General features: G+C 39.7%; 1 protein-coding gene across 3 annotated transcripts in view; it reads right to left on the reverse strand.

Moving 5' to 3' along the window:
- NCAM2 (neural cell adhesion molecule 2) overlaps nt 1-18236 on the reverse strand; it is a 515560-nt gene that overhangs the window by 147966 nt on the left and 349358 nt on the right. For all 3 annotated transcript variants that reach the window (XM_089657373.1, XM_089657374.1, XM_089657375.1), the window contains one exon: nt 7600-7745. In XM_089657373.1, the coding sequence (XP_089513499.1) occupies nt 7600-7745 (146 nt within the window). The remainder of the gene's footprint in view (nt 1-7599; nt 7746-18236) is intronic.

Genomic DNA, 18236 nt, shown 5'->3' on the forward strand with positions numbered 1-18236 from the left:
GTGTCCCTGAGTAACAATTCTGTGTCCCTGAGTAACAATTCTGTGTCTGTCCCTGAGTAACAATTCTGTGTCCCTGAGTAACAATTCTGTGTCCCTGAGTAACAATTCTGTGTCCCTGAGTAACAATTCTGTGTCTGTCCCTGAGTAACAATTCTGTGTCCCTGAGTAACAATTCTGTGTCTGTCCCTGAGTAACAATTCTGTGTCCCTCAGTAACAATTCTGTGTCCCTGAGTAACAATTCTGTGTCCCTGAGTAACAATTCTGTGTCCCTCAGTAACAATTCTGTGTCCCTCAGTAACAATTCTGTGTCTGTCCCTGAGTAACAATTCTGTGTCCCTGAGTAACAATTCTGTGTCCTTGAGTAACAATTCTGTGTCCCTCAGTAACAATTCTGTGTCCCTCAGTAACAATTTTGTGTCTGTCCCCGAGTAACAATTCTGTGTCTGTCCCTGAGTAACAATTCTGTGTCCCTGAGTAACAATTCTGTGTCTGTCCCTGAGTAACAATTCTGTGTCCCTGAGTAACAATTCTGTGTCCCTCAGTAACAATTCTGTGTCCCTCAGTAACAATTCTGTGTCCTTCAGTAACAATTCTGTGTCTGTCCCTGAGTAACAATTCTGTGTCCCTGAGTAACAATTCTGTGTCCCTGAGTAACAATTCTGTGTCCCTGAGTAACGATTCTGTGTCCCTCAGTAACAATTCTGTGTCCCTCAGTAACAATTCTGTGTCCCTCAGTAACAATTCTGTGTCTGTCCCTGATTAACAATTCTGTGTCCCTGAGTAACGATTCTGTGTCCCTGAGTAACGATTCTGTGTCCCTGAGTAACGATTCTGTGTCCCTCAGTAACGATTCTGTGTCCCTGAGTAACAATTCTGTGTCCCTGAGTAACAATTCTGTGTCCCTGAGTAACAATTCTGTGTCTGTCCCTGAGTAACAATTCTGTGTCCCTGAGTAACAATTCTGTGTCCCTGAGTAACAATTCTGTGTCTGTCCCTGAGTAACAATTCTGTGTCTGTCCCTGAGTAACAATTCTGTGTCCCTGAGTAACAATTCTGTGTCTGTCCCTGAGTAACAATTCTGTGTCCCTCAGTAACAATTCTGTGTCCCTGAGTAACAATTCTGTGTCCCTGAGTAACAATTCTGTGTCTGTCCCTTAGTAACAATTCTGTGTCCCTGAGTAACAATTCTGTGTCCCTGAGTAACAATTCTGTGTCCCTCAGTAACAATTCTGTGTCCCTGAGTAACAATTGTGTCCCTCAGTAACAATTCTGTGTCCCTCAGTAACAATTCTGTGTCTGTCCCTGAGTAACAATTCTGTGTCCCTCAGTAACAATTCTGTGTCCCTCAGTAACAATTCTGTGTCTGTCCCTGAGTAACAATTCTGTGTCTGTCCCTGAGTAACAATTCTGTGTCCCTGAGTAACAATTCTGTGTCCCTGAGTAACAATTCTGTATCCCTGAGTAACAATTCTGTGTCCCTCAGTAACAATTCTGTGTCTGTCCCTGAGTAACAATTCTGTGTCCCTCAGTAACAATTCTGTGTCCCTCAGTAACAATTCTGTGTCTGTCCCTGAGTAACAATTCTGTGTCCCTGAGTAACAATTCTGTGTCCCTGAGTAACAATTCTGTGTCCCTCAGTAACAATTCTGTGTCCCTCAGTAACAATTCTGTGTCTGTCCCTGAGTAACAATTCTGTGTCCCTGAGTAACAATTCTGTGTCCCTCAGTAACAATTCTGTGTCCCTCAGTAACAATTCTGTGTCTGTCCCTGAGTAACAATTCTGTGTCCCTGAGTAACAATTCTGTGTCCCTGAGTAACACTTCTGTGTCCCTGAGTAACAATTCTGTGTCCCTGAGTAACAATTCTGTGTCCGTGAGTAACAATTCTGTGTCCCTCAGTAACAATTCTGTGTCCCTCAGTAACAATTCTGTGTCTGTCCTTGAGTAACAATTCTGTGTCTGTCCCTGAGTAACAATTCTGTGTCTGTCCCTGAGTAACAATTCTGTGTCTGTCCCTGAGTAACAATTCTGTGTCCCTGAGTAACAATTCTGTGTCCCTCAGTAACGATTCTGTGTCCCTCAGTAAGAATTCTGTGTCCCTGAGTAAAAATTCTGTGTCCCTGAGTAACAATTCTGTCTGTCCCTGAGTAACAATTCTGTGTCCCTGAGTAACAATTCTGTGTCCCTGAGTAACGATTCTGTGTCCCTAAGTAACGATTCTGTGTCCCTAAGTAACGATTCTGTGGCCCTAAAGTCTCTCTGGTCCTAACTCTGTCCCTAATACAGACAGGTCTGTCTCTCTTGAATGACCGGAGGCTAATGGAGAATTGTAAGATGGCCGCAATTTATAGCTCCACCATTACACAGTGCTGGCGGGCTGCTGATTGGCTAATGCGATCACATGTCATGAATGAAAGCATTATGGGTCAGTGCGCCTTGTCTGCGCACCTTCCCAGAGATCCCCGCTGGGAAAATTCGATTCGTGCATCCGAAGTTGGCTAATTTTCGGATTCAGCGCGAATCGAATATTTCCCAATATTCGAAACGAATTCCACTTCGCCATGTTCGATTCGCTCATCTCTAATCATAAATATAGTTTAACAATTAAAACTAAAACATAAAAGGTGATATGATAAAATTTACTTAATAATGGCACGATAAGGTTAACAAACTAAATAAGCAGTTAGGAGTTTATTAACAAATCTAAATCTATAGAAACCTGTACTTTTGAATACCAGACTATGGTTGTGGCTTATTAAATACCTGTGATACAATTCAGTCTGACTGATGGCTGTTCTGCATGCCCAGAATTGACATTCTCATTCTAAGTGAATAAACAATCATAGGTAATTTGAAATGAAATAGCTGGAAGGGAAGGAATGCTGGCACAGTTTTCAATTGTAATATACAACCAATTGTTTAAAGTTTCTCATTTCCAAAAATCTTACTGTGCATAATTATAAAGCAGCATTATTTTAATTTTACAAGCCTGTTGGAAATGATATATAGATATGGTACATCTGTTAAAAGCAGCTCAATTTCCTAGTTACACATGTTTCTATACTGATATCAAAGTCCAAATCTGTAAGTTGCTGCTTTTATTATTTTGTTATCCTCTATAAAATAGTACTGAGTTATTTAACAGCAATGTATAGTTGTAACTCATCAGATACTTTTACAGATCTAACATGAGTAAAATATGATTGGCCACCTTAGATCACCACATTTATCTACACTGCTTTATTGGTAAAGCCTTATTTTTTTGGAAACTAGATTTGCTTAAAGTGATTCGAAAGGCTTATTTTTTTATAGAAAAAATAAAAAATCTGCCTATACTTACCTGCTGTGTGCAATGGTTTTGCACAGAGAAGCATGGATCCTCCTCTTCTCAGGTCTCCACCAGGGCACCTGACCTCTCCCCCTTGCCGGGTGCCCCCAACGGCAAGCAGCTTGTTATGGCGGCACCAGATCCTACATGTATCCTTACACACGGAGCTGCTGCTCGGCCCCGCTCTCACTCTCTTCTCATTTCTCAGTGGCTGTGATTGACAGCAGTGGGAGCCAATGGCTCCCACTTCTGGCTCAGCCAATGAGAAGAGGGAGTCCCAGGATATCTGAGACTCCAGTGCATATCGCTGGATCAAGAGGGGGCTTAGGTGAGTATTAGGGGGGGCTGGGGGGATGCTGCACAGAGAAGGATTTTTACCTTCATGCATAGAATGCATGAAGGTAAAAAACCCTTGAGCCTCTACAACCACTTTAAGCCGGCCATAGACAGGTTCAAATCTCAGCCAGTTCAGCAGGGACCAGCTGCAATTCTAACCATCTATGGACAGGCTGGTTGTACCCAAATCAGTTGTTGAACATCTGGGGTACAACCAGCCTTCCAAAGCTTTCATGTGATTATTGCCAGTAGCTATGGCCGCTAGCAATAATCACTGTGTTCTCCTGATAGGGATAGCTCCCTGTCCCTCCCACTGGGAGAACACAATAACTTTGCAGAGGGATTCCTCCATCAACACTGACTGTGTTGTGGGGGTAATAGAGTGATTTTCTTTGCTGAAAGCCGTGGGTAAATGCAGGTAATTATTTTTCAAAGGTGCCATTAAAACTGTAAACCTGTTAAAGTGTTTATCTGGTGCAGTCACTTTAGCTGCATTTAAAGAAAATAGAATTCCGCGTGTCTAGGATCTTATTAAAAACTGTGAGCATGGCTATACACTGTGAGATATTGAATCTTTTTTTTTTTATTTTTTTACTGCAATCCAACCCTCAAAACATTACTTTTGGAAGCAGCCAGGTATTTTCAATAGAAGTTCAGCAATATTTCAGTTTGCAAAGGTTTTCTTAAAGGGCTTTCATGTATGTTCTGATTTTGCTATTTCTTGCTTTTTTAGTGATGTTCACTGCCATGCTAACAGAGCTGCTTCTAACAGGCAAAAATCAGCTTTTCCTGAAGCTGTGCTTGTCCTTGTCTCCTTTTGCCTTTCCCCCTGAAACTTTATCATATTTGTGGACTAAACACAAAGAAAAGGAAGTGGGCAGGGTAAGACCAACCACAGCTTCACAGAGAGCCACTATTTGCATTTTAAAAGCACTGTCAATATCTCAAAGGAGCCACGCCATCAAGAGAAAGAAGTAGAACAAATGAAAGGAGCAAGGAAACCCATTAAAACCATATAATTACTTACATTTGTGTGATTAAACCATAGGTTCCCTCTACCTAATATTTTAGCACTTAATTTTTTTAACTTAATGAGACTTATAATGTTTAGTGCCCTTCAAGTTGTACCAACTATTTTAAATTAATTCTAACAGAACTGTGATATTTCTAAAAAGTTATTTGTGTTAATAAGCAGCAGAAATGTAATGTTTTACAATGGTAAAGGGTTTCACTAGAGCAAAATGTTCTACATGCCCATTGTCCTAAAGTTGTACTGTTACTAGGCTATTGGCATTTAAATATTTAAATAATTTGTTCATTCCCCCCCCCCCCCCCCCCGAGTGCTGCCAACTAGGTTTTATAAAACACAAGGGAAGAAGGCAGAGTGAGACAGCGTAAAATATTGCACTCACATAAGGGAAACCTCATTCCGGAAATACAAAGGACAACAGGCACTAACACCTGATTAGGCCGCTCATTGCCACTGCCTCTGTCATGAAACGGTAAAAATGACATCACCTGCACTAATGATACAGTTTCATTTTCATTTGCAGCAATGCTCCGACCCACTTGATGATCAGCAGGTAGCTCAACCCACCACTACATGTTCTGTTGCAAGAAACACAGTTCAGGAATGTTGAGGAAGGGGAATGGTCCCCAAAACCCAGTCCAAGAAACAAAAACTTCTGTGGAATTACAGTACCTGATAATCATGAACTATAACAAAATAGCATCCTCCTGCACACTGTTAAGGCACACATGGTCACAAACTATGTAAGAGTGGCGTCAGCTTGGTCTTAACCATGTGAGAATCCCGTTAACATGTAAATGCATTAGAGGGACCACAAGCAGCTGATTTAGGAATCAGTGCCTGCTAGGTTAATATTCCCTAAACAAGGTTTATGTGAGTGCAAAATCTTGTGCTTTTGCCCTAATTAAAAGGAAGTCCTAAAATGCCTGATTTTTTCAAAAATGTTATTGCAAGACAGCTATCTCATGCACATATTTAGGTGAGCCTGCATCAGGACAATGCAGTGGTGATCTTGGATGTTGCACAACATGGGTCTTTTGGCGAAATTTACTTTTTAGAGGTCCCAGAGCTTCTTAGAGTTTGACTTCTACAATGAAAACCACATTCAGAGCTTGGAGGGTTGCTCATGCATTACTGCATACTGCTGACACTCTGAGATTCCCCCAAATTCCACTCTGGCACAATCCGTAATTCCTATATTTCTTTTCCAAACCAAACCCTGCCTGGTTGGCATCAAAATGTATAACAACTTAGGAACATATGACAGAGGCCAACTGTTAATCTTTCTGGTGCTCCAGCAAATAATTTTGATATGTATTGTGAACTTTAAGAAGACATTTCCATAGTTGCTGCAGCTACAGATATCAGTGGGGACTAGAGAGTATAAGGATTATAACTCCTGATTTATTTTATTTCTATCCAGGGCCTCCTCACCCTCACTTCCTGCTGACAACAGTTTCACCAAACAGGAAGTAAGAGAAATTTGCTATATGGACATAGACAAAAATAACAATCTGAAAAGATGTTCTACCCTTTCCTTACTATACTAAAAGTACTTTTTGCTGTTTAGAGTTACTTCTACTTCCTGTCTGGTAAAATGTTGTCAGCAAAACAGATAGTGAGGGTAAAACTTTTTAGAAGAGCTTGGGATAGCACTAAAACCCTGACGGGACTCTTACCCTGCCCCATGCTCCAAAATGAGGAAAAAAGTTTTAGCTGGGAATGTACTTTAACCACTTGCCTACTGGGCACTTATACCCCCTTCCTGCCCAGGCCAATTTTCTGCTTTCAGTGCTGTCGCACTTTGAATGACAATTGCGCCATACAACACTGTACCCATATGAAATTTATATCATTTTTTTCACACAAATAGAGATTTCTTTTGGTGATATTTAATCACCACTGGGTGTTTTATTTTTTGTGCTATAAACAGAAAAAAGCAAAAAATTTAAAAAAAAAAAAAATTTTGCAATCGTAATTTTTATCTTTCACTGATGTCAAGTGCTGCACTAATAGGCAGCACTTATGGGCACGAATAAGCAGCACTTATGGGCACTGATAGGCAGCACTTATAGGCAGCACTGATGAGCTGGCACTGATGAGGCAACACTGATGATGCTGCACAGATATGCAACAATGATGGGCACTGATGGGCAGCACTGATGGGCAACACTGATGAGTGGCACTGACGGATGGCACTGCTGGGCACTGACTGGTGACACTGCTGGACAGCACGGATGGGGGGCACTGATGGGCACTGGTGGAGGGCACTGCTGGGCACAGGTGGGTGGCACTACTAGGCACTGATGGGCACAGGTTTGTGGCACTACTGGGCACTGAAGGGCGCAGGTGGGTGGCACAGGTCGGCACTTGTTGGCAGCACTGCTGGGCACTGGTGGGCGGCACTGGTGGGTGGCACTGCTGGGCACTGATCATCAGGACACTGATCATCAGTGCCCTGATGATTGGTGCCGATCCGTCCTCTGACAATTGCCGGTTATCAGCAGTACTTTCCTCACGCTGTGACAGTGTGAGGAAGGTGCAGCCGATAACCATAAACTGCATTTACCCAGTGATCTGCTGTGTCTTTGGACACAGCTGATCACGTGGTAGAGAGCCACTGTGATTGGCCTTTTACCACATCAAGTGATCAGCTGTGTCCGTGGGATACAGCGATCACAGAGATCGCCGGGGGCGCGTGAGAGGGACTGTTCTGGGAGGACGCCGTATGATGCCCTCCCAGAACTGGACAAGCGCGTTGTAGCCATCATTCAGCTATAACGCGGTTGGCAAGTGGTTAGAGCATATTTGCTGCTTGTTAAGAATAAATATTGAATATCCATTGCCTGTTCTTCTTTATAGTAACCTTTTTATTTACACATAATTGTGAAAAAAACAATCTCACCTTATCTCCATCATAGAAAGTCCTCCCATCACTTGCTCTCTTCCATGTAATCTCGGGTACAGGTTCTCCCTCTGCTTCACATGTCAAGGTCACATGACCATTTTCAACTGTCGTCTCATTCTGCAGTTGTATAATATGAGGCTGCACTGTTAACAAAATTAGTTAAATTACTGCTAAAATTATTTAGTAGCACAATACTGAAATAAGACAGAAAGACTAGTAAACAATTCCAACAAGTCTATGATCACTGTAATATACAATACAATGTCATACAATGGTTGTGTTTTACAGCTACAGAGCAAGTCTATAAGTTTATGTATCCATATAGGGATAATGTTATCTTGAGTGTTGTAATGCAGTGCGGCTTAGTGGCTTTTGTGAAATATAGAGCATCCTCTAGTGGATATAATATAAACCTCCATATTTAATGCAATATATATATATACATACACAGTATGTATATATATATATATATATATATATATATATATATATATATATATAGTAGAGCATACAAAAAACAAGAAGTGAAAGGTAGGTAAATAATGTACTATTATGCAAAATCTGATTATGTCCATATCAGGCAAAAAGCAAATTAACAGGTGAGCTGCATAGAAGGCCTGCTCTCCCCCTTCACAGTAATTTGTCAGCAGCCAGGGACTCCCCATTAACACTGACTATGTTAATGGGGGAATAGAACGATCTTCTTTCCTGCAATCTGTGGTACCATTTTGCAGTCCCTTAACTAATCCACTGAATGCTGAGAGAATTATGAATATCTATTTAAACAAGTAAATATGACATAACAAGGGCAAATTTCATCAAAAACACTCAACACTAATCACAGAAATGTAATACAGAACATGTGATCTAAAACTGACTAAATTTAAAATGGTAGATTGGTATAGAACTTTTCAGGGCCAGAATGAAGACTAATAGCAGCACAGCATATTTGCATAGATTTAGTTAGCAGGCAATATACACTGCATGTGGTACACTTTACCTAACAGGTAACATCTCTTACATATCATTTTTTTATAGATCGAATCAGAGAGTGCAAAAAGCCAACTGACTCAGAAATCTTGTGTACTTCCTTTGCTTGCTGGCTCCACTGACTTTTATCACCTAATATTGTTCTGAGTTCTCAATCTGGATTAAAGAAAACACCTCTCTTATAATGATACAGAGAGGGGAAGGATCTCTGTATTTCTTACATACTTTCTGTCCTAGAATGACAACATCGTCCCTTCACAGATTCAGGTAAGTTAGCATTGTTACTCTATGACAGGAATCATGTCACTGATAGGATCACCAGATAAGTACAAAGGCAAAAGCCCCAAAAATTGATGCAGCCACCACATTTAAGGACTGGTACAGTATGTTGCAATAAAAAAAAAATTGTTATTGGGTTTATATATAACTTAAAGTGTAACTAAACTGAAAAAGTATTTTTTTCTATGTTAAAAGGAAAATTTGGAAATGTTAATTGTGCCTTAGCAGTACACTGAAAGAATTACCTTTTATCTGGAATGTCTCCAGAAAAATAGCACTGACGTTCCTGGTACATGAGTGTGTCTAGGCGCCTCTGTGCTTACACCCTCATAGCTGTATATCTATGACCAGGGGCGGACTGACCAGTCGAGCACTCAGGCACTGCCCGAGGGCCTGGGGTCAGTAGGGGGCCCATGAATTGTCCCTGGTACCTTTTTTATAGGCTTTTTTGAGTGTGGGCAAGGACACAGGAGCCCCATGATCCCCTATTGCCCGGGGGCCCCATGAGTTGTCAGTCCGCCCCTCTCTTTGACTGCTAATCCAATGAGATTGTGAATGAGATTTAGTGATTTCAACACTGCAATGCTCACTGTTCTCCCTGCTGGAGGCTCTGACATGGGGAAAAAAATGATTTTAATGACCGCACACAGACAGTGCAGAACAAGGCATGGTAAGGCAGTAATGAGGAAACATCAGCTGCAGGCAGACCATGGGCAATACTGGTCACTGATCAGCCTTTCCTTTTTCGGGTTCAGCTTCCAAATTCAGTTTGTCCTTAACTAATTTATGTTTTAGTAGTTTTATTTAAAATCTTATATTTTACTGTCTAGGTCAGTCTGACAGATTTTCATACATCAGCATGACCACTTTCATCAGGTACATAATCACTCATTCTAAAAATCTAGCTTTTGGCCCTGACTGCTTCAAAACAGTTTTTATCCCACAACAACAAAATTCAGTTTGTGCTTGCCATAACTCTCTGATCTTTCTTGTATACTGACTACAAGATGCAATCTAGCAGACACTCATTCCCAGGTGAACACTTACAGGCTGCTGTTTCTAGAAAAGCAGCATGGCTTCAGCCTTTGTATTGCTTTCTTTCAGTGAAATTATTACAGCAAACACCATATAGCAGAGATATAGCACCACAATTCTTCAGCTAAGGTTATATGCTTGTGAGATCTTTTGGATTATCTAAAATTACATTTTATATACTAAATGTGCTGGCAGCAATAATGCATTTCTCAACTGAGTTATTGAGAAAGAGAATCGGTGTCAAATATTTTTTCTTGCCATATCTCAGTATTTACACATAGCATTAGGATATACTGTAGTTCACCGTACGGTTGCTAATGCTTACCTTTATGTATAAAATATGTGATCAACTTTAAATAACCCAATAAATGTGTGCTTAACCATTTACTAATCGACAAACAGAAAAACATTTTGTCAGCAAATGGTTCTAACAAGCTCATGGCTGTAGCTGCAGTGGTGAGAAGGGCCTCCAGAGAGCCTTGAACTACAGTAAATGGCCAGGATAGATAAAAATACAGAGGAGATCGAGGAACATCTGTTCCTTGATCTCCTCTGTGACTAAAGAAGCTTAGAAACAATGCGTCCATTACTTCAGGCTTCAGAGCTGTCATTCCCTAACTGCTACAGCCAGGGAAGCAGCTAATTAGGCATGATTTGTGCGTAATAGTCTGCTCTGAAAGCCAGGGGAGGCACTGGGGGATGTCTAATAGACCCCCTGAGGTCTCCATAACCAGTACTTGTCACCTGCCAAAAGCTATCACCTAAGGGGCTTGTTAGCCTTCTTGAGATAGCAAGAAATTTAAAAAAAGAAAAAAAAAATAGCATGTAGGTCCTGAGTGATGGAAGTGACGTGTGCGGCTCAGCCTCAATACGTTTCACCCGATCCGTGGTTTAATAGTGAGTTTATGGGTTGTTAATCTACTGCGATTCTATATACAGAAGTAGATATCCTACTTCGCCATACACAATATCTGATATTGAATAATTGCTGGCTACTTTGTTGGCCAATGTGATCTAGTGAGCAATTCATCTGGACTCATTGGTGGAGCACTGCTAATTTTAATTATCAGAATTGATCACTTCATTCCTTTTCTTGATCACAAGAATATGGTGTTTGGGACTATTTACTATTCATCATTTGGACATTATAGTATAATATATTATTATATTTATTTTTATTACATGTTTTTTAAAATTTTTTAAAATTTTCACAATTTATATCAGGGGGAGTTTGCATATGGTTATTATTGAGATGGGTCAGCGCCCACCTTTATTGATCTGTTCATATATATAGTGCAATTTTGCACTGAAAGGGGCATTTGCCTTATAGGATGGGCCTTCTTATTACTAATTAATTAGAAAATATATAATTTATGGAGGTTCTAAATAATTCTAAATAATTTTCTAACACAAAATGCTGATTTTTAACATGTGTGGGAAAAATTAAAAAATTGCCTAGGGCAGCAAGTGGTTGAAAAAGAGATCCTATCACTTTTCTTATTCAAGGCAAAATGACAAAGTCTCATGGTAGCTTGCAACCAATGCACCCTCCACCCCACAATCCCCACAGTGCTGCTCTTCTCCCAGTGAAGCTACTGCAAAATGTCAGGTGCTTTAAAGTACAGGCAAACATATGACCTTCTTCTTTGATTTAGTGCCTGGGCCTGAGTGGCCAATCTTCAGGCCCATATACAGTTCACCTGAGAGAGTCGGGTGACATCATTAACCCGACTCTCTCAGTATTTTTATGGCTGCAGTGAACAAAGTAGCAGGTAGTGTGTACACGTAGGTCCGGGGTTGGCTAGCAAGAAACTCTTTACTTTCCTCCTGAGGGTAAAATTGACAAAGATTCTTTAACTAAAAAAAATATGTTTTACACTTTCTTTAATTAATTATATGTGCATAGATAACTTATACAGGTGCATAGGTATAGGAGCTGTCATATTTGCCTGTACATAAATAATTTTAAATAAAGGAAAAAAAAAATCTGGAAATTTTGCTTCTGTAGCTCTGCAAGGTGGATAATCGCTAAGTAGCAATAACTGTCAAACTGCCACAAAACAGTTCACTGTAATGCAGAGTGACAATGCTGCCCCAAACAGGAAGCCAGTACTCCAAGGACGATTGACCTTCTTACTCTGTGGGTGACCTCCAGTCACCTGGAAGGATCCAATGAAGATCTCAGTTTTAAAGATTATGGATTAAGACTCTCTACCCCCGAGACATTGCTGACATATTAAGGAAGTACTATACAGAAGATGGTATCTTGTGCTTTCCTGACTGTGATTATCCAAGTAAGAATGATTTATGTAAACTTTCTTTTTATTATAATTTTTTTTCTAACAACCATGATGAGTTCATGCAAAGTATCGATATTTGCGCTTTGTGAGATTTGTTGCAAGTTTTATGCACAACTGCATTTATACATTGCACACAATCATGTACACCTATTTGCAGATACATCCAAATTGTTAATATTAATGTGTTTCCTATAAATGGCCTTAGGCTTGAAAATGCAACTATTTTGTGTATTTAAGGTGATAAATATGAAGGAAGATCCAAATGGACTGGACAGAAGCTGAGCTGTCCTAGAAGCATTGTGATTAGTTATAAAACCTGCAAAGCGCATGACTGAATTTGTGGCAGGTGTCTTAACCTTGATAACAAGCCAAACCTGACTGCATCTGCCAAAAAATCATTCTAAATGAAATCTGGATACTCCAAATCCTCTCTGATAAATCTGCTCATAAATTGATCAAATGGGAGGCATTCCTCCCAAATGCTGGACCTGAGATGCTCCTTTCTGGCAGCTGGATTTTAACATACAAAAACAATGCAAGCTGTGCATCTGCCCGCACTAACAGGTTAAAAAGTAAGCACAAACATATTGCCTAATTAGCTAGAGGGACGGTATCATGCATATTCAGTGAGCACAAATTTTCATTCATTAATATAACCTGTTAGTTTACCTTAAAGTGTAAACCTAAAAACGACATTTATTTTATTGTCTTTCTTAGCAGCATAATGCTAAAAAATAAGTACATCCCATAGAAATATTTAAACACATTTAAAATATTTGAACAGGAAAACATTGGGGTCAATTTACTAAAACTAGAGAGTGCAAAATCTGGTGCAGCTCTGCATAAAAATTGATCAGCTTCCAGGATTTTTGTCAAAGCTTAATTGAACAAGCAGAAGTTGGTAGCTGATTGGTACAATACACAGCTGCACCAGATTTTGCCCTTTTCAGATTTAGTAAATTAACCCTAGATAGACAAGACATCATTGAACAAATTACATATAGATTTGGCTTCGTGTATTTATTCTCATAAGCTAAATGATTGAAAATTCAGATTTGTCACATTCTAAAAATAAGTACATCCCTATGTTTACCATATAGAAAGTGAGGGGATTGGATATGAATTCTTAAATTATATATTGAGCACTCATTTCCTATCTAACAATCTAATTTAGGCTTAACCTTCCATTGAATATATCAATAATTCTATAATATTGGAGATACCCAACAGTACACACATATTTGTACAAAGTTATCATATCTTTCTATTCTATTAAGCACAGACCTATAATAAATATACATAATTTAAAAACATTTAAACTGATACATGACCAAAATGACTGTCTTATTTTATTATTACAGTGGATTCATTCAAATCATATTCCCATCTGCATATGTGTTTAAATTCACATCTTTCCATCCTCCAAGGATGTGTTGGTTTCAATGAAGGAGAAAAGAATACACATTGGTTCGTAAATGGATTTATATAATTTATATTCTATAGCCTTATCTGGACACAGCAGCACTTTGTGCTATGGCTGCACACACGCTGGATGACTAGCTGCTACCGGTATGTATGTGGCCAGAACTGCCTGACCTGGATGCAAACTTTCTGCATCCAAGGCCAGTCAAAATTGATTGTATGTAACTTCTCATATAAGCAGTTACATATAAACAGTGCTGTTGCTGTCAATTGATTTGCACAAATTTGGTCATGCGGCTGCTGGGAGCAACTGTTCATGCACAACATATGCATGTTTCTTCACCACAGATTCTTGCTGGCAGAGAAGCTTACCACCCATATGAATGAGTCTTGAGCATGAGATAGTATACAAGGGGAGTCTTGGTTATTGAAACCTGAGATATCTAGGTTCTCTTTGCTATTGACATGTGTGATGTCATCAAGCCAAGATCAAAAGATCTCTATAGGGCCCTCAGAAATCAGATAGACCCCTCAATGTATCCCCACTTCAAATCCACAAAATTAGAATGAGGGGTTCTAGATTAGGTGTCAGTGATTAGAAAGTCACAGATTTGCAGATAACTCTTGCAACAGTTGTTGTTAAAGTGCATGCTTGTACAATCAGAAAATAACTTTTACAATTTAACCTGAGTAGGAGGTTTGCCAGGAAAACGTATTTGCTGTTCACAATAAACATTAGAGAAAGACTACAATTTGCCAATGAACATGCAGAGAAAAAACAGACCTTCTGGAACAATGTGTTGTGGATAGATGAATCAAATATAATTTTTGGCCACAATAACAGTAGATATGTTTGGCACCAACCAAAGGCAACATTTCAGAAAAAAACCTAATATCAACTGTGAATCTTGGTAGTGTAAATTATGTGGTTTGGGGTTTCTTTGCTGCTTCAGGGCCTGGACAGATTGAAGTCATAAAGTCAGTTATGAATTCTGCATTATATTAAAGTGTAAGAATAAAAGTAAAACCTATGAAAATGTCACACATCTACAACCCCACAAAGAAGCAAAACTCACCAAAAGGGATATTCTTCTCCTAAGCAATGTGTAAATGTATAAAGTATTGTGCTAACGGTGAACAACATAAACCAAACAATATATAAAAAGCACAATAAAGTGTACTAAATAAATAGATAATGACAGTCCATAAGGGACCCTGAAGTGCTCAAAGTCCTCAAAGATAATTGCAAAACAGTCTCTGTGAATGAAGAAATTCTCTCAAAGTGCACATAATCAAAAATGTAAAAATGCTTCTTCATTCCAAACAGAAATCACTCATGTGAGTGTCTACCACCATGTAGGGTAAATTGAAGGCTTACCAGATCCCTTATTACAGGAGGTCGGGTTAGGCTCAATGTGAATAAGGCTCCATCAGGCTGATGGTCTGTACTGAGACCCACCGCTCCGCACCAACCATTCTGGGTTAAAGATCAGTATTGGCAGATCACCAGACCCCTGATTACAGGAGGTCGGGTTAGGCTCAATGTGAATAAGGCTCCATCAGGCTGATGGTCTGTACTGAGACCCACTGCTCCGCTCCAACCATTCTGGGTTAAAGATCAGTATTGACAGATCACCAAACCCCTGATTACAGGAGGTCGGGTTAGGCTCAATGTGAATAAGGCTCCATCAGGCAGATGGACTATACTGAGACCCACCGCTCCGCTCCAACCATTCCAGGTTAAAGATCAGTATTGGTTCATAAAAGATAATAAAGGCATGCCTCTCCTAGTGTAATATCTCCAGTAATTTTATTAGAACAAGACAAAATTGCTCTTACAACAGTGCTGAAGTAACAGGCATCAATCGCTATGTTTGATTGTTCTAAAATGGTGGACAATGCGATGATGTCAGAATGGAGGCTCCACCCGACACATTTCGTATTAAAAAGGCGTCTTCCGGGGCTTAACCTGGAATGGTAGGAGTGGAGAGGTGGGTCTCAGTATAGTCCATCTGCCTGATGGAGCCTTATTCACATTGAGCCTAACCCGACCTCCTGTAATAAGGGGTCTGGTGATCTGGTAAGCCTTCAATTTGCCCTACACGGTGGTGACCACTCACATGGGTGATTTCTGGTTGGAATGAGGTAGAATTTTTAAATTGTTTTATTATTTGCACTTTGAGAGAATGTCTTCATTCACAGAGACTGTTTTGCAATTATCTTTCACATTTGAAAACTTTGAGCACTTCAGGGTCTCGTATGGACTGTCATTATCTATTTATTTAGTACACTTTATTGTGCTTTATAAATATTGTTTGGTTTATGTTGTTCACCCTTAAGCGCAATACCTTTATATATTTACACATTATATTAAAGTGTGCTTGTTGAGAATGTAAGGCCATCTGTCCAAAGTGAAGCTGAAGTTGAACAGAAAATGGATCTTTCAACACTATAATAATTATAATCTGAATCACACTTGCAAATTCACCATAAAGTGGTTCAAAAAGAAGAAATTGAGTGCTATGGGCTGGCCTAGTCAAAGCATTAATTTGTATCCCATGGAAATATTGTGCTGGGATTTGAAACAGACAGTTCATGCAATGGAATCCACAAACATATTGCAACTGAAGGAATTTGCAAGAAGGAGTGGTCAATGTCAGAAACTGATGGGCAGTTATGCCAAAGACCTACCATAAATAATTTCTGTTAAAGCGAGTGATACCAGATTCCTGGTTCAAGTAAGCTAATACTTTTTCCAATGTACACCATTACACCTATTGATATTTTGGTTCACTAAATGATTGAAAAGGCAAATGTTCCTTGTTTTTTTTAAAATCAATCTCTATGCAGTGATTGAACAAATATCTAATGTTTGTTAGTTGTACGAAAATTATACTAAATCCCTATCAGTATTTTCAAGCTCCAACTCTCTTATGCTGACAATGCTAACCAATGGTTGCAAATCCCATAGTAGGATTGTCAACTCAGTGCTTGCTATCACAATGGGACTACATGATGTTGTGTTACTTACTGTCATGACTTCTGCTCTGTTCTGCTCAGCAGGTGACAGCTGTGGGGTAGTGTGAATGGGACACATAGAAAACCATATTTTTCTCTGTGCCCTTGCAGGCTACAGAAAAACACAGCTCTCTGCTATAATGTGAATGGGCTCTTAGAAGGCTTACACCCCCTTTCCTGTCCTAAGGTGTTTTACTGCCAATGGCTCCAGTTTGGAGTTATGCTATCAGAAAGCAACAGAGCATTTTTTTCTTATTGGCCATATCCTGAAGCTTATATCATGCCCCCCCCCCCCCCCCCCCAAGCCCAGGCATGCTCAGCCAATCTCAGTCCTATGACTAGTGATAAAATAAATCAAATATTTAAGGAACTACTTTGGCTATAATACTGACAATTTGTCATCTCCTGATCTCATCTATCATCTCCTCATTATATGTCCCATGCTATGTGAAAAGGCCGTCTATACCCTCCTTGGGCAAGCCATGCAGCACAAAGTTTTTATCTGATGTTATGAGAACATAACATCGGGAGTAAATAGGAAAATGTAGCAGATTTTGCAGAAAGAGATAAGTGCTTTTTGTATTGTAAGATAAGGCCCTTAATACTAGCAGGGTGCCCTTATTAATAAGAAAGCAGAAAGTATGATTGAAGGAATGCCAACAGAACACCAGATTCTTATATTTATCCAACTTGTTTAACCTCCCTAGTAGTCTGATTATGTCAATATTTCTGTGCTCAAAGCGGTACATTTTTTTGCATGGAAATATGTCGGTTTTTTATTGTAGACCTGTAATTTTTAGGAATAACTCTGGCCGAACAAGAGTCTAGTAAACATTGCGGGTATGATAAAATTTGAAACACAAAATCATAAATTATAATATAATAAATTATCATAAAAAATAATAATATAATAATAATACATTTATTTCAATAATGTAATCAAACCAAAAACACTGAAATTTGAAATAGAGCGCCAAGTTTGCATATTGCTGAGCTTAGGCGCAGAATCATTTTTCGTGTCTGATGATGAATTTCCCCTTGAATCATTATCACTCAATTCTGCAAGTGGTTCTAATTTACTATCCCTGTTCTCTAGCTGGTCTAAAACCGCTTTCGACCTAAAGGGGCGCTTTTTGGACGCCATGGACGTTTCTCAGTTTCCAGGCACAAAGAACAGTAAAAATGCAGGCAGGGCACAGGACAAAGCAGTAGGGACAAAATGTATGTGAAATGGTTTGATACAGTAATGTAATACTATCAGATTTTAGTGTATTGAGTGAATGTCACATTTTTACATTTTTGAATTTCCTGCCGGTTCCGTCCCCCGTACATCCCGTAAGTCACGATGCTCGCAGGGAACGGAACCTGGAAGATGGATGCCGGCATCGGCCCGAGGACATGGCCAGGGATGCTGCAGGGGGGACATTGCAGGAGCGCAGGACAAGGTAAGTGCAAGAGGGAATCTTGAGGGAATCCCTGAGCAACGCTGCAGGGTAATCCCGAGTGTAGCTCGGGGTTACCGCTTCTGGCACTGAAAGTTAACCTCGAGCTACACTTGGGAATACCACCAGGGAGGTTAATAATTTCCCA

The sequence above is a fragment of the Staurois parvus genome, unplaced genomic scaffold, assembly GCF_062004578.1.
Source record: "Staurois parvus isolate SC_StPar_1 unplaced genomic scaffold, SC_StPar_1.0 ptg000988l, whole genome shotgun sequence".
NCBI classification, from domain to species: domain Eukaryota; kingdom Metazoa; phylum Chordata; class Amphibia; order Anura; family Ranidae; genus Staurois; species Staurois parvus.